General features: G+C 50.3%; 1 protein-coding gene across 50 annotated transcripts in view; it reads right to left on the reverse strand.

Annotated features, from left to right (window-relative positions):
• The window catches only part of CLASP2 (cytoplasmic linker associated protein 2), a 1425897-nt gene that overhangs the window by 81176 nt on the left and 1322542 nt on the right, over positions 1–22179 (reverse strand). For all 50 annotated transcript variants that reach the window (XM_069214594.1, XM_069214706.1, XM_069214671.1 and 47 more), the window contains one exon: positions 1136–1264. In XM_069214594.1, coding sequence (XP_069070695.1) covers positions 1136–1264 — 129 coding nt within the window. The remainder of the gene's footprint in view (positions 1–1135; positions 1265–22179) is intronic.

A 22179-nucleotide genomic window follows, 5' to 3' on the forward strand; every position in this document is an offset into this window, starting at 1 on the left:
AGCAGCTGTCTTAACACCTTTATTATCGTAGGGCAGCTAAGACGCATAACAGAATAGATGTTAGGTCTGAGGTAGTCAGCCTCTGAGGCAAGATTCTTATCCTCAAAGGGGTTATGGAAAGAAACTCTTCACCTCAACAAGAGTCAGTTTATTATTCTTGGCCTGGCATATCAAGTTAGAAAGATATAGGAGGAACAGTGCCAGGCCAACGCCTGGCACAGCTACAAAGTAAAATATGGAGTGCATAGCCAAAGAATGGACCAATGCAGCAAGGATGGAAACTGATGTTGGGAGGTGCTGAGAGGGGGAGACAAGTGTCGTTGCTTTGAGTACTGTTGGAGCCACGGTACAAAGCTGGTTTAGGTGGCAAATACATCCTATTGATAAAACAAAGTAACAGAATCAAATACAGGAAAATCCATTGGAGCTGTAGGATTCAGCATTAGCGCTGTAGGTGAAAAAATGAAATGACAACACAGTAGTGGGGGCACCTTCTTCAAGCCCATGTATCACTTCCAGCACAAACATTAGGCTTGAAAACAAACGGAGTCAAGTATCTCGGAAAGCAGATCATATCAGACAGACATCATGCGGATCAAGGCATTCTCATATTCGCCAACTGATCCTACCCTCAGGGCCACACTAAGAGCCCCAATGCAGCGGTGTTAGTTCAGGTGATAACATTAAATCTGGAGCCGCAAAATAACAAGGATTATGGGTTGAATCCTGAGAATCACTACAATTAATTAGAATAATTCCTAGTTCTCTCCTGCCGTTTACCCAGAGACTTCAGCTGCTTTCAGAAGCCAAACCCTTTGGGGAAACATGATAGTTCTGAGCTTTCCTTACATGCCTCTTAATTCCCAATGGGGCCAGTTATAGGTTATCAACTCAATTGTGATTTATAAGCTTCTCCTAACAATGATCTCAATATTCTAGAAACAGTACAGTGTGGCATATAAATAAATGCATCAATTCTTAATACAAAGATACCTAGAAACAGCAGAAAAGTTCCATAGAAGGTCGACTTCCCTTGAACATTAAAGGTTCTGCTTTTTGTTTTCAAAACAATTTACTCTTATGCAAAAAAAAGAACATATAAACATTCCAGGATGGCTTGGCCTTGTGTCCTTACCTCCTTATGAGGATCCTTATGCGCCTCCAGTGTCTTCATAATGGTTAACTCTGCATAATTTTTGAATCTGGCTGGTTGATACCTCAGAATTTCCCTTAGGACCCTCAAAGCCAAAGCTCGGATTGAGTACTAAAGTTCATAATATAATTTTAAGTATTATTTTCTCTCAATAATTTGGTTACAAGCAGTTTCAAAAAATTCACATTACAAGCAACATTAAATAGTCCCACTTATCTGTAAATTTGAGTAAGTCTAAAATTAGTAGCTGTTCTGACTAGGACTTGTACTAGAATGAGGTTTTAACAAAGTTTAACAATAAGAATAATCGTTCACAATGTTTTTACGTTTGGCAGAGTCACTGCAATTGACACTTAAGACACTACCTGATGATACATCACAACAGCCTCGTTTGAGTGTAAAGCATCAAAAAAATGTTTGCCTATCACATTTCTCATATAGTCTACTGCATTACATTTTAGACAACTATTTTTTTTAATAGGTACATAGTAGACATGCTGGCAACTTAAGACTTAACACAAATAGAAGAAGGTTTCTGGCCCTAGTACTACCTCCAGCGTTAAGATCTTCTATGACACTTCAGGTGTAAAATTATGATGACAAAGTTTAACTGCCATTTCAGGGTGCTTCAGGTGTAAAATTGTAAAGGCAATGTTTGAAATGTAAACAGACACTTTATTGACTATTAATGATAACAACAGGTCACAGTGCTAAACAGGCATCCACATTGGAATGGAATAACTTAGAATCATTGCATGACCAGGGTTAGGTACAGAAGGGGTGTTACCTTGGAGGTAATGCCAAGAAGCTTAGGGGATTGTTATAATATTATGTAGGAAAGTGGCACCTTTCTGACATTGTTACCCCTACATTTTGTCTGGTGTCAGTACGTTTAGACTGTAGTACACTTGGATCCTTCAAACCAGGACCCCAGCCTCAGTACTCTCTCCCCTAAATGTAGTTGATATGTAAATTTTACGCCTCACAATTGGCATACTGCTGCACCCATGTAAGTCTCTAGCATATGGTACTTAGGTACCTAGGGCACTGGTACAGCAGGCGTCTCCATGGGCTACAGCATGCATTGTGCCACCCATGGGGGCACATGCAAACTGTGATTACAGGCCTATCATTGCAGCCTGTGTGAAATGGTGCATGCACCTTTCACCCAAGATATAAGGTTACCTTATATCTCGGTCACTGCACTCTGACCCTATAAGTCACCCCTAAGGTAGGCCCTTCAGCCCAAGTGCAGGTGTATGGTTCTAAAAGTGAGGGCACCCCTGCATGAGCAGAGGTGCCGCAACAAATCACAGACTCCATTTTCTGGGCTTTTTAAGTGCAGAGAAGCCATCTTAAGGTATGTAGTTGACACTGGTCAACACGAGCTATCCAACTACATAATGGCTTCACCAAACCTAGTCATATCTGGTACAGAACAAGTTGGAATCATGCAATTACACTGATTCCAGTGCTAGTTGCATGATACCATGTACTGTGGGGGCTTCCCAGAGGATCCCGCCGTCAGCCTTGCAGGGTCTGCATGCCGACCCTAGACATTGTTCTGCCCTCCCGCTGCTGAGCCTAACTTAAGCAAAGGAAGGCCGAAAAATGATTTCCTGTACAGGAGAGGTGTTATCACTTCTGCTTTAGAAATAGGTGTCTCTGAGCACCACCAGACTTGCCTTGAAGGGCACACTTGCTGCTCTGCTTGCATAAACCGGCTTACTCCAGTGCAGGAGCCCCCGGCACAAAACCACACAAAAGAAAGAGGGAGTGACCACCAACTTTGTGGTGTGGGGCACTGAGGACAGTTGGAAAAATGATCAAGTTACTTCCACAAAACCTAAGAAAAACTGCAGTACAGACCACGATAACCGTGTGCCTAGACTATGGTAACTCTCTTTACTTAGGCTCCCCGAAATATGTCACAAAAATGCCACAGGTGTTACAAAATGCAGCAGTCCGAACGCTAATGAAAATCCCTAAGACACAATCATCAAAGGAGGCATTCCGAACTCTACATTGGTTGCCAGCTGAAGCAAGAATTAAGTTTAAAACCCTAAGTCTAGCTCACAAATAGATCCATGTCAAAGGCCTGCAGAAATTAAGAAGCTTACTGGCACAGTATCACTCCCCTAGACCTCTCAGATCAGCTCAAGGACATCTCCTGAAGGTTCCAAGAATTAGGAACTCTAAATGGGGTGGGAGATCCTTTGCCTATCTAGACCCGCAACTCAGGATCTCTCTATCGATAGAGTTTAGATTGATAAGCGAGGAATTTTAGGAAGCTTATAAAAACATGGCTCTTCCCACAATCTTCTACGTAAGCGATAATCAAATCTGGGCCCCACAGAGCACACTGTAGTTGGTGTCAGCCCTTACATTGCGCTGAGAGGCCTTAGGGTAGCCATGCACTTTACAAATTCACAAACTCACTCACAATTCAATTCATTCGCCTGTCAAGCCCCTCACCTAGGGAGGTGCCCAGAGCTCTGCCAGGTGCCAACCTGATTCTACCATCTTGGAAATAAGATGAGCAGAGGCCCCTGGGAGCACCTGACTGGTTAGTCCAGCTCGGTGATGTCCCTGACCACCCCCGATAGGTGTGCCACTGCAGTAAGTGTCCAACCCCATCCTGGGTTAGTGCACTACTTTGGAGTGGAGTCACTCCCCTGCATCCGCAATCACCTCAACGGCGACAACCAGTTTGTGGATCCTGCTGTCCCACAGATTCTCCAAGGCTCTACAAGGTGGTGGTACTGTGGCCCTTCAGAGGTCTGCCCTGTCTTCTTTGCAACTGAGAAGTCTGAGGCCCCTCACTTGAGCTGCCTGACTGGAACCCCTGTGCACCATGTCTGTTTGCCGTCGCCAAGGCCTGTTGGGTCTTCAGCCCGAAGATCTCCTAGCTCCAAGGAGCCCCAGTCACCAGCACTACACAGCACCAAGAACAACATCCTCTCTACAACTCCTGTGACATGGGCACCCCTTTTTGCTATACTGTGGAGGCCTCCCTGCGACTGTTGCCAGAGGGTCCTGCTGGGGGCTCCAAAGATTCCTGCTGGCTCTCCTGCTTGTTGAGGGGTGACCCTGAATAACCTGCAAAGGTAGAGTCTCCTGGACCTTTCTGGTTCACAAACTTCTGCAACACACTGTGCAACGCTTTCTTGCATTTGCCAAGGCTTGCTGGTGACCACTGCACCCTGCACTGCACTGCAATCTGATGAGTGGTGCGGGGCAGCTCATGGATGACTTCTGGGATTTTGCTACGTCACCTGGACTCCACAGATGCAATTCTTTGTCTGCCAGGAAAGCCTCTCCAAGAAGGGTGAGCATTGAGTCCTGCACCGCCTGGGCACCTCTGGGTTTCCTGGACTCTGTCCCCTTTTTCTTTAGGTTCTTTTCTTCCAGAATTCACACCTAGATTCCACTAACTTGGTCCATAAGTCACAATAGCAGCTGGACAACCAAGGTCCCCCACTGACTTCAACGGGAGGTTCCAACACAACTTATCCCCCATGCACCTGCGCTTTCCTGGGTATCCACGGGTGGGAGCACTCTTGAACCTTGTCCCACTGTGTTTCCTCAAGGTCCTTTGGGAAGGGTCCTAAAACTCGAAAACTCCAACTGCAACTTCCTCACATTATCCTCTGGACACTGACCCGAGGTTACAAATCTGCACATGGGCGCCTGGGGAATCCAAACTACTTACCTTTGGTGTCTTGGTCCTTCTCCAGTCCTAAGGGTCCTTGGGTGGTAGTTTGGGTTGGTAGTGATTTTAGCATTACATTTTTTTTAAATAATTGGTTTGGCCCCCCACCAGGGGCCCAACATACTTTAAGCTTTTACTTACCTGTTTTCGGGTATATTTTTGTGCATTCATATCTCTGGTTAGGAGATATACCAAAGTTAGTTTAGTGTTCGTGTTATAATAATCAATACACTAATTTTCTAACACAAGTTCTTCCCTGTGCATACATCACTGACTGAGCTATGTGGTATTTGCAACTACTTTACACCCTCCTGAATAAGCCTTAGCTGCTATCCTCAGGTACGCTCTGAGAGCTCTGCTTATCCAGAACCTCTTACACTATCACTAAGGGTTGCTTGGACTCAGTATAGGGTGCCTCACCCAGAGGTGTACATCATATACTGAGCCAGCCTCCTACATATGCCACCAAAACCACTGTGATCAACATTTCTGTCCGAACACCAAGGCAAAGATTTCTTCCAACAGCAGGTATATACTGGCTTGGTGGGGGAACACCTGGCTGCCAAGCTAATATCACAGACTTCAGGAGGATGGTCAAAGGTTGTCAACAGCCGTCTTTCAATCTACATGGAAGAAGGCAGAGACTGGACAGATGGAGAACCTTTCCCTGCTGTTGCGCCAGAACATCCTTTTGAAGGGGTAGCCTGATCGGGGAATCGATTGCCATGCTCATCAGCAGCTCGGGATACTAGATTCTCAATGCCCAGTCTGGTGCCACAAGGATGGCTTGGGCCCGATTGATCTTGACCTTCATGGGAACTCTGGGCAAGAGTGGTATGGTGGAGGGAAAAGGCTTACTGGAGGCCTGAGCTCCACTCTAAACAAAAAGTGTCACAGAGTGAGAGCTGCCTTGGAAACTCCAGCATGCAACACTGCTGACATTGGGCGTTCTCGGCAAAGGCGAATAGATCTAACCAAGGCTCTCCCCACTGCTGAAAGAGACCTTGTGCCACCACTGGATGGAGATGCCATTCGTGATCTGCTCAGCATCTGCGGCTGGGTTCATCTGCCCTGGCGTTCAGCGAGCCAACCAGGTGTTGAACCACCAGGGAAATGCCCTGATGTTCCAGCTATGTCCAGGGACGCAGGGCCTCTTGAGACAGGGTCCACGACCTCATCCCGCAATCTCTGTTGTAATACCACATGGCAGCGGTGCTGTCCATTAACTTCTGCACCAGCCTCCTATTGATGGTTGTTAGGAAGGCCATCAATGCCAGTCTGATTGCCCATAACTCTAGCAGATTGAAGCAGATTGAAGTGGAATCCAGATTCTGCCGGAGACAAGTGTCCTCTGATCTCAACCTCTCCCAGATGGCCACCCTATGCCAAACACATCTGTCACTACTGTGAGATCTGATTGGAGAAGGGTCTGCCACGGACCCAATCATGGTTTGTCAGCCACCACTGAGGATCTTGCGCAGTCCCCTCTGAGATCTCAACCATATCAGAGAGATTCCCCTGATGTTGTGTCCACTGGAACTTCAGGTCCCACTGCAGAGTCCATGTACGCCAGCAGGCATGTTGTACAAGCAGGATGCAGGAGGCCATGAGTCCCAACAGCCTCAGAGTCAGTCTCAATGAAATCCAGGATTGAGGCTGAAACATCAATATCACATCTTGAATATCCCAGACTTTCTGCTCGGGAGGATAAGCCTAAAACTGCACCGAAGGCGTGCCAAAGGCAAGCCCGTCCGCGACAAGACCACGCCCAGCGCCAGACCCCCTGGCCAACACGCCTCCCGTGCCACCAAACACCTTTATACTGCCAACAAACTCCACGCCCTTAATCCAGGACGCTCCTCCATCTGCTTCCAGTCCACACCGATGTGCACCAAAGGACCATTCTCCTGCAAAGCCTGCAATTTCACCTGCAACCTAACCTACAAACTCAAAATCAAAACAGACAACCGCCTAAGATGCATCCTACTTAACACCCGCACCGTCCACAAACATGCAATTGAACCTCCTGACCACATACTCGCCTGACGTCGCATTCCTCACCGAAACCTGGATGAATTTGGCTTCAGAACCAGACGTAGCCATAGCCATACCAGAAAACTACAAGATCACCAGAAGAGACCGAATCAACAGACCAGGAGGAGGAATCGCCTTAGTCCACAAAAACACCATAAGAGTCTCCACCAACTCCCAAGACACCATCAACTCCGCCGAGCACCTCCACTTCAAAATCCACATCAACAACACACTCAGAGGAACACTGGTCTACAAACCCCCTGGACCCAGACCGCAGTTCTGTGATGACATCGCCGATGCCATCAGCTCCCAAGCCCTCGCCTCAACAGACTACATCCTCCTTGGTGACCTAAACTTCCACCTAGAAAATAACAACGATATCAACACCACCAACCCAATCGACAACCTTGCCAATTTCGGCCTCAAGCAACTCGTCACTACACCCACCCACTCCGCAGGCCACACACTCGACCCCATCTTCTCAGCCAGCAACCACATCTCTTTCAGCCACACCACCGAACTCAGTTGGACAGACCACTGCTGCATCCACTTCTCCTACCAAAAACCAGTCACTCACCACCATCGCACACAACCCCCCCCGACGCAACTGGGGCAAAATATCAACATCTGTGGGCAGGCAGGATGCCCTGCAAGTCCAATGCTACGATCCAGTCTCCTAGGTCTAGGACAGACAGACCTGAGCCAAAGCGAGCAGGTTGAATTTCTCATCCTTGAGGAAGTAGTTGAGAGCCGCACGTCTAGAATACGATGAAAGCCTCACTCATTCTTCGGCACCAGAAAGTAGCGGGAATAGCCACCACAACCTACTTCTGGCATTGGGAGTCTCTCTATGCCTACCTTGGCCAAGAGAGCTGCAACTTCCTTGTGGAGAAGTGAAAGATGATCCTCCATTAGCCTGCATAGAGATGGTGACATGGAGGGAGGGGAAGCCAGGAAGGGAATAACCCTTTCGGACCAACTGCAAAACCCACCTGTCCAATATTATCGACTGCCAAAGTGGCAGGTGATGACGGATCCTGCCACCAACTAGGTGCCCGTTATAGGAAAGTAGCATCTTTATGACATAGTTACCCTCACTTTTTGCATGGTGTCAGTGTGTTTAGACTGTAGTGCACAGGGATCCTGCTAACCATGACCCATGCTAACATGCATGTGCTCTCTCCTCTACATTTGGTTGCTGGTACACTTTACACCCCAGAATTGACATACTGATGCACCCATGTAAGTCCCTAGTATATGGTACGTAGGTACCCAAGGCACTGGTAAACCAGGGGTCTCCCATGGGCTGCAGCATGTATTGTGCCACCCATGGGAACCCATGCAAAGTGTGTCTGCAGGCCTGCCATTGCAGCCTGCGTGAAATGGTGCAGGCACCCTTTCACTACCGATACAAGGCCTACCTTATATCCGGGTCATTGCACTTAGACACTATAGGTCATCCCTATGATAGGCCCTTCAGCCCAAGGGCAGGGTGCATGTCACTAAGTGTGAGGGTACCCTTACATGGGCAGGGTACCCCTACAAACCCCAGACTCCATTCCCTGGGCTTTCTAAGTGCGGGAAAGCCATTTTAAGATATGTAGTGGACACTGATCAACACGAGTGGTCCAACTGCATAGTGGCATCTCCGAACCTAGGCATGTTTGGTGTCAAACATGTTGGAATCATGCAACTACACCGATTCTAGTGCTAGTTGCATGATCCCCTGTACTCTGGGGGATCCTTAGAGGAACCCCCGGTTCTGCCTGTGCAGCTTTATGTGTTCTGGCTGCCAGCCCACGCTGCTACCAACCCCAGACACTGTTCTGCCCTCCTGCTGGTAAGCCGGACTCAAGCAGCAGAAGGCAGGATTTTCTGCAAGGGAGAGATGTGACCACCTCCCCCTTTTCATTAGGTGTCTATGGGCTGGGGTGGTCTCTGAGCGCCACCAGACTGCTTTGAAGGGTACATTTGGTGCCCTTCTTGCATAATCTGGTTTGCACCGGGCTCAGGGACCCCCGGTTCCCTCTCTGGCTCGAAGCCACACAAAGGACAGGGGAGTGACCACCCCCTCTGTCCAGCTCCTTTCCTAGGGAGGTACACAGAGCTCTGCCAGGTTGCTTTTTTGGTAACAAGGTAGGCAGAGGACCCTGGGAGCATCTTACTGGTTAGGCAGGGTAGGTGACTTCCCTGAACTCCTCTGATAGGTGGGCCACTTCAGAGAGTGATCAACACCCTTTTAGGATTACTTGAGGGCTTCCCCGAGGGTGGGTCCTCAGATTCGTCAATCAAGACACTACAAAGAACTCTCTGCAAGACATCTTCTGCACCTGGTCTCTGGAACTGCTGCTGGTCTGCTTTGGAATCAAAATGCATCTGCTTCTGGTGGGAAGGCTCCCACTGCAACATTGTTTCTCTGCATCCTGCATGAATTCTGCAACACCCAGGGCTGGGCATCTTCCAGGGTCACAAGGACTCTGTTTGCACCTAGAAGCATGGAGGAATCTCCCTTGGAGGGAAGGAGTCACTTCCCTGCATCTGCAGGCACCTTATGACAACGACGACCGGCTGCTGGAGCCTGCTGTTCCACAGACAATGTGATGGCTCTGCCCACAGGTGGTGCGGCAAATGCAAAAAGAACAAGCGATGGACGGAATGCTGAACAATGTCAAACATTCACCCCCAGTACAGAGATCTGGGCCTAAATCCATCGTTTTTTTGCTGCCCATGCCATTCCAGTTTGGACCCAGCCATATGCAAATCAGTCTTGACTCTGTTCCCAATGGGAACAGTCCAGCCCGAACTGCAAGGCCAGGTCTTCCCTGGACCTGCTTCTGTGGTCCTATTTGGGTCTCTCCTGTCATCTGATCCAATTCGGAGACTGTGGGCCCCTGCTGCAGCCACTGGAACTGCACCCCTGTGCATCGCGACTGTTACTAAAGCTTGTTGGCTCTTCCTCCAAGAGATCTTCGCGCACTAAGAAGCCCCAGCCTCCAGCACTCTTCAGTCCAAAGGTCGGCCTCTGTTATGCAACCCCTGTGACGGGGGACTTCTGTTTTGTTGTGTTGCTGAGGCCTCCTTGGTACTCCCTATGTCCATTGCCTGTGTGTCACTCCTGGGGGCTCCAACAACTTCTGCTGGCCTCCCTGTGTGCTGAGGGCCAGCCCCGACTCCCCCTCAAGGGTAGAGTCTCCTGGACCTTGCTGGTCCCCAAAAACTTGCAAATCCATCTTCAGCTCCTGCTTGCATTTGCCACGCTGGTCACTTAACCTCCTGCAATCTGGCGACAGATGTGGGACAGCTCAAAGGTGACTCCTAGGATCATCTGCAGCTCCTAGGCTCCACAGCTGGACTCTGTCCTTCACCAACCCTTAGGAACTTCACCTCCGGGAGGGTGGGCATTGCCATCTGCACCATCCGAGGGTCCTGGATTCTGTCCCCTTCCTTTTCAGCTCTTCTACATCTGGAATCCGTCCTTAGGTTTCACTGGCCTGGTCCAAGGGTCACAACAGCAGCTCGAAAACCTAGGCCTCCACTGACTTCAGCAAGAGTTTCTGACGTCCTTTCACCTCTATGTATCCGGGTCCCCTAATGTAGGTACTCCAGACTTCTGGGTATCCTTGGGTGGGGACACTCTCCAACCTTCCTCCTGTCTTTGGGTTTCCTTGCGGTCCACTGGTAAGTGGTCCTGAAACTCACAAATTCCAACTGCGACTTCCCTGTGTTAAACTATAGGACAACCGGGTAGGAAACCACTCTGCACCCCATCGCTGGGGTCAAAATGAGATATAGTTTGCAGGTAAATACGTTTGTGAGTATCAAACATATGTATCAACACCACTTTGTTTCAATTTGGCAAGTTAAACGTTTTTCAAGAAAATAGCAAATATCTGTTTTAAATTTGACAGTGAAATTTTCAAAGACCATTCTGCGGGGAAGAAAAGTTAGTACAGTCTTTGAGGTAAGGACCACACTTACAGTTCCAGTCACTGGTGGTTAGGATGTCCACAGGTTGGGGCTCAAGTTAACCCCAAACACCCACCACCAACAACACGGGCCCGGCAGGGTGAGGAGGTCAAAGTTGCTGTTGGATTCAAAATGGGATCGTATGGAGACCGGGGGCACTCTGAATCAGATCTGCTAGCAGGCAGGTACCCATGTCTGTGGAGGGCAGACCCGGGGGGGTTTAGGAGAGCCCCGGAGAGCATAGGGGCGGCCGGGTGCAGGATGCAATCTTAGCGTCAAGCTCCTAATGCTTTTCAAAAAGGGGGACCCCAGGGGCCACAAAGATGCTGCAGGCTAGGCCCAGGGGTCGGTTCTGGAAAACCACAGGCTGGATAAGGAAGAGGGCCGCCTGCTGAACATTGCTGGACTGGTGGTCGGATTCCTCAAGCCCTGGGGGCTGCGGCTGCAGGTGTACCTTTAGGCGTCTGGAATCTTCGTTCGGTTCTCTCGTGGTCAGGGGGGTCCTACGGATTTAGGCTGTAGGCGCTGTCGTGTTGGACAGGAGGGATCAAGCCAGGGTGGACACTAGGTCAGAATCACCTGGGGACTAGCTTTAGTCAGTTGGGCCACCTGGACACGGCCTGTGAGTGTCGGGTGCAGAGTGGACAGGAATCGCTGATCCTGGGTGGTTCTTGCTGGTCCTGCAGGATGCGTCGCTTTTTTGTAGCATGGCTTTAGAAGCTAGAGACAGGCCTATAGGGTTGAGGCCAAATCAGCAGGTGTCTTCTGTCTTCTCTGCTGGGGGTCAGCTTAGCAGTCGTCCTCCTTGTTGTTGTCTTCGTGAGGTCGCCAGGAATCTGACGAGTGAGGTTCAGGGGAGCCCTTACATTCTGGATTTAGGAGCATTACAGGGGTCATATGGCAGTAGCCAATAGCTACTTTCCTTGAGGGTGACTACACCCTTCTGGTATCCACTCCCTTTGGGGAGGGGGATACAGACCTAACCCTATTGGTCCCTGTTCTTCAAACCAAGATGAAGGATTCTGCAAGGGGTGAGGGGGTCACTTCAGTTCTGGACACCTTAGGGGTGGTCCTAGCTGAAGTGGTCACTCCTCCTTGTTCTTCCTAACTTTCCCGCCAAATGTGGGGCTGTGTCTGGGTTGGGAAGGAGGGGTCAGGCATCTCCACTAGCTGGAGTGCCCTGGGGCACTGTAACAAGAGGCCTGAGCTTTTGAGGCTCACCTCCAGGTGTTACAGTTCCTGCAGGGGGAGGTGTGACGCACCTCCACCCAGTGCAGGCTTTGTTTCTTGCAACTGAGAGCACCCCAAGCGGTCTGAAACATGTCTGGAAGTGGCAGGTTAACACAGAACTGTCAGTCCTGCACTAGAAGTTTGACTAAAATACAGGAGGCATCTCTAAGATGCCCTCTGTGTGCATTTTTCAATAAATCCAACACTGGCATGAGTGCGGGTTTTCTGTGCTGAGAAGTTTGAAACCAAACTTCCCAGACTTCATTGAAGTCATTATGGAGCTGTGGATTTCGTATGAAAACTCCCAGCCCATATACTCAGTATGGCCATTCTGAACTTACAATGTCTAAGAATGGACTTAGACAATGTAGGGGCATATTGCTCATGCAACTATGCCCTCACCTGTGGTACGGTGCACCCTGCCTTAGGGCTGCAAGACCTGCTAGAGGGGTGACTTACCTATGCCACAAGCAGTGGTTTGTCGGCATGGCACCCTAAGAGGGGTGTCATATCGACTTTGTCTTTTTCTCCCCACAAGCTGCAAAGGCAGTGTGAATGGGCTTGGTGAGGGGTCCCCCAGGGTGGCATAATACATCATGCAGCCCTTGAGGACCTTCCCTTGCCACAGGGCCCTTTGGTACCATGGGGACCTTTTACAAGGGACTTAACTGTGTGTCAGGGGTGTGCCAATTGTGGAAACAGCAGTACAGTTTTGGGAAAGAACACTGGTGCCGGGGGGTCTGGTTAGCAGGTTCCCAACACACTCTCAGTCATGTCAGCATCAATATTATGCAAAAGGTGGGGAGTAACCATGTCAAAAAGGGGCACTTTCCTAAACTTGCTCTACTGACCTGTGATGTTTTAGTTTTTCTCCAGCCCCAGGTAACTACTTCGCATTCCACTTACTTAGTATATGGTTTGCCCCCACATAGGGCCCTGTACCTTTTATGCTATTTCTGCTTGCTATTTGGTGTATATATTTTGTGTAGATATCTCAAAAGGAAATTATACCAATGCTAGACTAGTATCTAGAGCTGTAATAAAGAATCCTTTATTTTTGCAACACTTTTGTGGTTCTTTCTTGTGTGGGAGTTACTCTTTGACTACTTTGGTACTGCAAGTGCTTTACATTCCTCCTGGATAAGCGCCAGCTGTAGGAGGCTGGCCGGGTGTGTGGTGGGTACCTATGGTTCTAACACCTTATGCCAGGTCAAGGTATCCCTTATTAGTGTAGTGTAGTCAGTGTTTAGAAGACAGGCTCTCTAGAGGTAGCTGTGGATGAGCAGCCAAGGCTTATCTAGGAGCCATGCAAAGCTAATGCAATACCACTGTAGTCGCAGTTACTACTTACACACATGAAAGAAAACACTAAGGGGGTCATTCTGACCCTGGCGGCCGGTGGCCGCCAGGGCCACCGACCACGGGAGCACCGCCAACAGGCTGGCAGTGCTCCCACGAGCATTCTGACCGCGGCGGTTCAGCCGCGGTCAGAAGCGGCAAGTCGGCGGGCTCCCGCCGACTTACCGCTGCTCGGGGGAATCCTTCATGGCGGCGGAGCGCGCTCCGCCGCCATGAGGATTCTGACCCCCCCTACCGCCATCCTGTTCATGGCGGGAAAGCCGCCATGAACAGGATGGCGGTAGGGGGGGTCGCGGGGCCCCTGGGGGCCCCTGCCGTGCCCATGCCAATGGCATGGGCACGGCAGGGGCCCCCGTAAGAGGGCCCCGCAAAGTATTTCAGTGTCTGCCTTGCAGACACTGAAATACGCGACGGGTGCCACTGCACCCGTCGCACCTTCCCACTCCGCCGACTTGATTACGAGCCGGCATCCTCGTGGGAAGGGAGTTTTTCCCTGGGCTGGCGGGCGGTCTTTTGGAGACCGCCCGCCAGCCCAGGGAAAAACTCATAATACCCTCCGCGGTCTTCTGACCGCGGAGCGGTATAATGGGGGCGGAATTCTGGCGGGCGGCCTCCGCCGCCCGCCAGAATCAGAATCACCCCCTAAGTGTTACAAAAATAAAGGTACTTTATTTTGGTGACACAAATACCAAAAATACCACAGAGGCTATACTCCCTTAGGAGGTAAGTAATACACACATTAAATATACTACTATGCAGAAATAGGCATAAAAACAGTTAGAAAACCATGTAATTAGTGAAAATCACAATAGAGAGAAATAGCCCTAGCAGAAGCACAAACCATATACTAAAAAAAAGTGGAATGCGAAAGTCGGTTCCCTGCCTAGCTAAATGGAGTGTGTAAAGGGGAGCTGGGAGTGCTAGGAAAGCCCACAGGTTAGTACCACAACCCAGCACAGTGACCAGGAAAGCAGAGTAAATCACTGTAAATTCCCCAGAACACCCACTCAGAAGAAAAGAAGAAGAATGCAAAGCCCAGAAGAGACTGCAAGACACCAACAGTGGTTTCCTGGACAAGGGGACCTGTGGAAGAAAGGGACCAAGTCCAAGAAGCAAAGCAGAGTCCAGGAAGGGCAGGGGACCCTACCCACCAGACTGACGGTGCAAGAGGTGAGTTGACCGTGAAGAAGGAGTCTCAGCACTGCACCCAAGAAGACAAAGTCGAGTTCCCGGAGGATGCAGGTGATGTCCTATGCCAGAATGAGGATTGCAGTCGGGTTTGTGTCTTCAGATTCCACCAACAAGCCTTGGCACACGCAAGGTTAGCGGAAAGTGGAGCTGCTGGGGACCAGGAAGGAGGAAAGACCAGGTGGACTCTACCCAGGAGGGGAAGTCAGAGGGGGCCCTCAGCAACACCGAGAGCCCACAGAAGCCCAGGCAGCACCCATAGGAGTCCCACAAGACGGGGACTCGAAAGTCAGGGAAGAGGCCCACGCAGCACTACGAAAAAGGCTCCCACGCCACAAGACATCCACTTAGGGAGCTGTGCGTCACAGGATGGAGTGCTGGAGCTTCAAGAAGCCTGAAGATCTCGTTGAAAAGATGCCAACAAGCCTTGGCAGCTGCAAAGGACATGGTGCACGGGGTACTGGCCTGCACGGGCAGGAAAGGGCTTACCTCCACCCAAGTTGGACAGCTGGAAGAGAGGACCGTCGGGACCACTTCAGTCCACCACCCATGATGCAGGATCCAGGCAGCTCAGGAGGAGAGGGGATCCAGGAAGCCGGTTGTCGTTGCAGTTGGTGCCTGCAGAAGCAGGGGAGTGACTCCTTCACTCCAAGGGAGATTTCTTCTTTCTGATGCAGGCTGAAGAAGGGCTGTCCAAAGAGGATGCACGACCGGGGAAATGTTGCAGTTGCTGGATGGAGCCGTGGATACAATGTTGCAGGATGTGTCTTGCTTCTTTGTTGCAGTTTGTCGGGTCATGGAGCGTCCAGATGCAGTTTCTTCTGAATCCTGCTGGAGTCCGCATCTGCAGAACCAGCCAAGAGAGAGACCCTAAACAGCTCTGAAAGAGGGACTGGTCACCTAGCTGGGTGACCACTATATCAGGAGGGGGCTCTGATGTCACCTGCAGGCACTGGCCACTCAGATGATCCCAGAGTTCCCTGCCAGCCTCGAAACCAAGATGGCAAAACCCAGGAACCCCCTGGAGGAGCTCTGAGCACCACCCCTAGGGTGGTGATGGACAGGGGAGTGGTCACTCCCTTTTCCTTTGTCCAGTTTCACACCACAGCAGGGACTGGGGGTCCCTGAACCGGAGTCGACTGGTTTATGCAAGGAGGGCACCAAATGTGCCCTTCAAAGCATTACCAGTGGCTTGGGGAGGCAAGCCCTCCCAGCCCGGAACACTTAATTCCAAAGGGAGAGGGTATAACACACCTCTCTCCCAAAGGCAATCCTTTGTTCTGCCTTCCTGGGCTTGACCTTCTCAAGCAACAGGAGGGTAGAAACCTGTCTGGGAGGGGGCAGCAGCTTGGGCTGCCCAGAAACCCACAGAAGGCTGTAATGGCAATACTGAGGGTCCTCTAAGGAGCCCCCAGAGTGCATGGGTTCATACAACCAATGCTTGAAAAAGCATTGGGGTATGATTCCAACATGTTTGATACCAAACATGCCTATGTTCGGAGGTACCACTATGTAGCTGGACATAGGTATTGACCTATGTCCAGTACACTCGTAAAATGGTGTCCCCGCACTCACAAAGTCTGGGAAAATGGGCCTGGAGTTTGTAGGGGCACCTCTGCTAGTGCAGGGGTGGCCTCCCACACAGGTACTTTGCACCCTGCCCTCTGGGCTAAAAGGCCTGCCATAGGGGTGACTTACAAATGGCCTGGTGCAGTGAAAAGCGGCAGTTAAAGGGTGCTTGCACCTTTTCACAAAGGCGCAATGGCAGTCCTGCAGAACCCTTTGCTTGGGCTCCGTACGGGTGGCAAAATATATGCTGCAGCCCATAGGGATCCCTTGGAAGCCCAATGCCCTACGTACCATATGCTAGGGACTTATAATGGGGCACCAGTGTGTCAATTGTGGGATGAAATACAGAGTTTTGAGAGACAGAGCATAATCACTGGGGTCCTGGTTAGCAGGATCCCAGTGAACACAGTTAAACACACTGACATCAGGCAGAAAAAGGGGTAACCATACCAAGAAAGAGGGTGCTTTCCTATACCAGCTGCTCGCCTCAGCTGCCCTTTTGCTATCTGGACACCTAAACACTATCACTAGGGCTTGCCTGGACTCATTTTAAGGTGCCATACCATAGGTGTACACCATAAACTGAGCCAGCCTCCTACACCCTTGATGGTATAAGGGCAGATTAGAAGGTTTTGGAGGTTGAGGCTGAGGGAGGGGTGGTGGACTGACCTGACCTCTGGCCGCCTGATCCCTGTGATCTGTGGATACCGCACCATCCGCCACGCAGAGGCTGGGAAGCATGTGTAGCACAGTGGCTGGTTGTGAACTGGCCCGGTTGGTAGCCCCTTCCGCAGCCACGAATGGGATGAAAAGCAGACTAGGGGAGGAATGGATCAGAAGATAACTCCAAGGATAGGGCCATAGCCTGACTGTCTCTCAAGCGCAGAGTCCACTTTGTCTCAGAAGAGACGGGAACCTTCAAAGGGCAGGTCCAAAGAAGATGTAACATCCCTTGAAAAGCCAGTAGTGAATAGTCAGATGTGGCGCTTAAGGGTCACTGTCGACAAAACCGCTCTCTAGTGAGTCGGTAGTGTCAAGTCCACATCAGATTGTCAACTGTACTACATCTCTCCTGTCTGCTACTACTTGGGAGAGCTCAGCCGGGCCTCCTCTAGGGCCGAAGGCAGAGCTTGAGCAATTGTAACCCACAGAGTGTAGGAATAGTGTCCCAAAAGGCACAGACGACGAAGCTAAGATAGCAGAAGAAAACATCTTCTTCCCAAGTGTCTCCAGCTTCTTGGATTCCGTATCCGGTGGAACGATAGGACTGACATGAGAGGCGGAAGCCTGGACCACCAAACTCTCAGGGGTGGGGTGTTGTGTGAGGAAACTTGGGTCACCTGGGGCAGGGCAGTGGTGACAGGCGATTGTCCTGTTCACAGAAGCCCCTGTGTTGGGTTTTGACCAGGTACCAAGAGGACATCAGTGATGGCCTAATTAAATAGCGCGGTTCAGATGGAGGAAGACTCCCGGCTGAAGCACCTCTGTCAACACGTTAGTCTTGACCATCACTGAGGGTACCTGTAGGCCGAGGACCTCATCAGGACCCCATCAGCTCTCCGCACCACCAATCCTCGTAGCCATGGTAGGGGGGAGAAAGCATGTCAGCGTCTGGGGGAGGGAAGAATCCAGGCCATTGGCTTCACACAGTTCCTCACACCAGTCCATGTCCTGCTCATATGGCTGGAATTCAGGGTCCAGTGACTCCTCCCATTTCTCCCTAAGACTGGGCCCGAGGAAATAAGGCTGAGGATGCGATTTAGGAGGCAAGCCTCCCTTCGGTGCTGGATGTGGAGCTGGATGTCACCAGATGGTCTGTATCGGAGTGGGGATGGAGCTGCCGGTGGCGCCAGCACCGGGACTGGTGCCGGGGAAGATTAGGGTGGCATGACCTGTGTCGGACCAAAACCAAAAGTGGATCTTTTGGATCTTTGGGGCCCCACTGGTGCTGGGGCCAGAGCTGCTGGCATGGAACCAGTAGGGGTCCCTCCCAGCCCTGCAGGCCTGAAGGTGCACCGGAGGAGTTGGACTACCCAGATATGGAATACATGGGGCCGTAGAGCTCTTTTAGTTGGGCAATGATCACTCTGGCTCCTAAAAATTTGGGGAAACACAGTCAGGCCAGGCGCAGGCTTAACCACAGAGCAAGGCCTAGAATGTGGATGATCACCATATCACCGTTCAACGGACGAAAAGAAGTTGCAGCACGCTTCAACAACTTCTTATGCTTACCAGAGTGTCTCAAAGATTTGTGTGGGACGAAGACCTTGGACTCTGCGACTGATCCCGTACCTTCCTCTCGACCAGCAAGGAGTCGAACAAACGGGCCTCCATAAGCTTGAGGGATCGCTCACTCAAGGTCTTCAGGTTCATCACGTGGCAGTCGGAGTATGACTTCGGGTTAGGGTCGAGCTCGAAGCACAAGCAAACAAGGTGCAGGTTAGTCACCATCATCAGCTGGTGACAGGCGTGGCAGGGCTTGAAGCTGGCCTTTTTGGATAACATCCTGCCACATCAGGAGGAAAACCTTGACAAAACACTGAAAAAAGCACAGTAAAAAAAGACTGAAGGGGTAGCTCTTCCTGGATCTGGGCTGGTTGGAGCAGAAAGAAAAGAACTGATGTTGGCATACCTGGGTGGCACATATATAGGTGCTGCGGATGCCACTTCCAAAGCCGACAAAGCATAAGGTAAGGAATCTGCACCTACAAGTTTCTATCAGATAGATTATTTCAAATAATTGGTTCAAAATAATTAGGAAAATGGTGGAATCCCAGCCTCAGCTCACTCTGCATGAAAATAGACCATTGTGGAAGTGGGTATAACACTGGTCACACGAGTTGAACCACTCCTGCAAAAAGGGTCACAGAGCAGGAACACATACAGATCAACCAGGCTACTGGTTTTATGTTGATCACTTGGCAGAGGTGGGATCATGCCAGGAAGAACCAAGGATGAAGGAAAAATACAGGGACTTCACAGGGAATAGGTAGGAAGGCTTTTTAAAGGTCTGAAGAACAGAGGCAATGTAAACTATCCTGAAGCTACTGCAACCACCCGAGGAAGGAGACATGATACAAAACACATCTGGAGAAGGCAGGAAAGCAAACCCCAAGGAGGCTGAGATAGAGATGATGCAAACAAGAAGGCCAGGAGATCACTGGAGGAGGCTGGTGTTTAAAGAGCCCTGTCAAAAGCACTCCATCTCAATATGAATGCCTGAATGTAGGGGACAGAGAAAGCAGTTAAGACAGGGAATAAAGCATGAGTTACCCTGAACAGCGCCGAGCAACAACTGGGATAAACAGAAAAAGGTCCTGGAGACTTAGGGAAAGTCAACAAAGAGACTGTGCCCTCTTTCCTACAAGAAACATTTTCAGAGTTTGCTTTAAAAGCAAACAAAAACAAACTTGGGTCATAGAACCAGAAAGGCAAGCAAACCTGTTACATTTTGGAGCCTTGTCTACAGAACATACAGTGGGCTGAGTCAGAATGGTGGAAGCTGCTTGATTTAAAATGAGGCGTGAAACACCATGAACATAATTTGTTAGGATAATAGGCTACTGACGTGGGGCCCTACAAAAAACATAGGAGGATACACCATTATGGTAGTGCTAATGCTATCATTAGAATATCAAGAGGGTTTTTTAAGGGCCACAACACAGAAAACTGAAGTAATTCTTAAGGTCATATGATTTTATGCTTTCACTTTTTCTCCAAAATATCGATGGGATAGGCAGAACGGTTGTAGAGAAGAAATGAGGTGGGTAGCTGTTGAATGTAAAGCTTACCTCAATTATTATGAAATGCCAAATAAAGGAAGATAACTTTATCACTGAAGACCTGTTCAGGCCTGATTAGAGAATATCATACCACACAAGAGTGGCAAGCTAGCATTAAAAAGATTGACTTCAGAGTTTAAAAATTACTTCAGAAGCACCAGAAGATGGTGGTCACATCGTGAGCAAGCTCCCAGATGGCGCTCTCAGATCCTTCTTCATCCTGGCCCCCGTTTGGGCATTTCTGCCCCTGTCCTAGTGGCCATTTACATCTAGTGGACCCAGGACCTGTCCTGAGCAGAGGAGCCTAGGGAGGCTCGATCCACAGATGCTGCACAGTTCAGGAGGTGCAGTGGTGTGCGCTGTACTGCTTGCTGCTGGCCCCTGGCTGCAGCACTGGTGGTTGGTTCTCTTTGGCTGGAGCCCGTGCCCACGGCACCCACTTACTTGCCTTACAGTGCTGTCGGATGCGGCTGCAGGGAGAGGCAACAGTCTACAAGTGGTAAGTGCGCACAGGGGAGGCTGCTTCGAGAGTGGCTTGGACCTTCCTGGTGAAGTGTGGGTGCCCCTGCCTCCCCCCCCCACATGGAGGGAAGACAACAGGAGCAGCCCTTTTGGTGGTGGGCTGTCCCCAGGGGAAGAGTCGGATCGATGGCTCTTGCTGGGGGGTGCCTGCCTGGGTGGGCCTACTGGGAAAATTAGCCTTTGGGCCTTCCTGGCGTGTTTGCTGGAGGGCCTTTCTTTCCTGGTCCTACGGGGCCACCTTGGCAGCTGCTTGGATGCTACTGGAGATCGGGCCTGTGGCAAATCTCCCCTGTTCCCCTGATGTGAGGGTGCTCCTTACGGAATGCATGGCACCCTGCATGCCTAGGGCTGCTCATGCTGCCTCCGACTAGGGTCTGGTGGGCCAAGTATGGCACTGGTGACCTTAAGGCAAATTCCTGTGGAGTGGGCAGAGCTGACTGCTTCTTGTACTGCCACAGAAGGGGGAATGGCAGGCCCAGCTCCCTCACTACCCCTCCCATGATGGCCAAGGATAAACCAGCTATGAGGCAGAGCAAATGCGATAATTACACCAAATCCCTGCCCCCCCCATATTCAGCACCCTCTAAAGGGTTCGACCCCTCAGCCATGGAGGCCTAGGCGCATGGACAGTCAGTAGATAATGCAGCCTTACTACCTACCATCCAGGAACCCAGGTCGGCCCTAGGGACTAAAATTGAGAAGTCGGGGCAGATGTCTTGTGCTCTGTCAGGATTGGCAAAACACAATTGTCAGTCACTGAGGCAGAGGGGCATATGGGCTGCAGCGGATGATTCATACTATGTAAGTCGCAAAATTGGACATGGCACTGCGTACTGAAGTCGCTAAGGGGTTGCGCCTATTGCAACAATGTCTGCTTCGTGGGCTTTTCAGAGGGACCAAAGGGGTTTAACCCAGAGACATTCCTTTAAACTTGGCTGCAGAACTTACTACCTGCTGACTAGGTATCCTCCTGTTTTCTTGGTGAACGTGCACATAGAGCACTATTGCTGTGCATGCCATTTGGGGCCCAGTCGAGGGCTATCATTGCTAAATTTCTAAACTTACAGAAACTGGTCCTGCGCTCTGCATGCCAAGAGGGAGACACTCCCTTTGAATCTTCCAAAATCCTAATTTCCCCAGACTACAGTTGGTCCAATCTCTAAGGAAATCCTTTGAAATGTTTAAGAAAAATCTCTGTGACATGGGCCTCCACTACAAGCTCCTCTTCCCGACCAAACTGAAGGTGCTCTTCCAGTGGAAGACAATTTTCTTTAATCACCTGGACAGAGTGTGGGTCGAGGAGTGACCTCTGCGTGTGGACCTCACTGTGACACTCACAGGCAGTGATGCTGGCCCGGGCATTGAATGGCGAATGGTGGGAGGAAGCTCTTGCAGGCACAGGAACAGTAGAGATGGATCTTGGAGGTAATGGTTGAGCACTATCTTGGCATTCCAGTACTCGAAGGCTGCAATACACACCGCCCTTGGTCGCTAGTGAGGATCGTCGCAGCCCAGGCTGGGCCGGAACAATTTTGTCAGACGCTGGGTCATAGTGAATGACGAAGAGGTGCAGCCCATGATTTCATTGGTGTAGGTAGTTGAGGGGGAAAAAGGAGGATATTGTATTGTTCTGTTCAGCTTTGTTTACTGTTTTTCCCTCTTTG

This window comes from Pleurodeles waltl, chromosome 2_1 (genome assembly GCF_031143425.1).
Source record: "Pleurodeles waltl isolate 20211129_DDA chromosome 2_1, aPleWal1.hap1.20221129, whole genome shotgun sequence".
Taxonomy (NCBI): Eukaryota; Metazoa; Chordata; class Amphibia; order Caudata; family Salamandridae; genus Pleurodeles; species Pleurodeles waltl.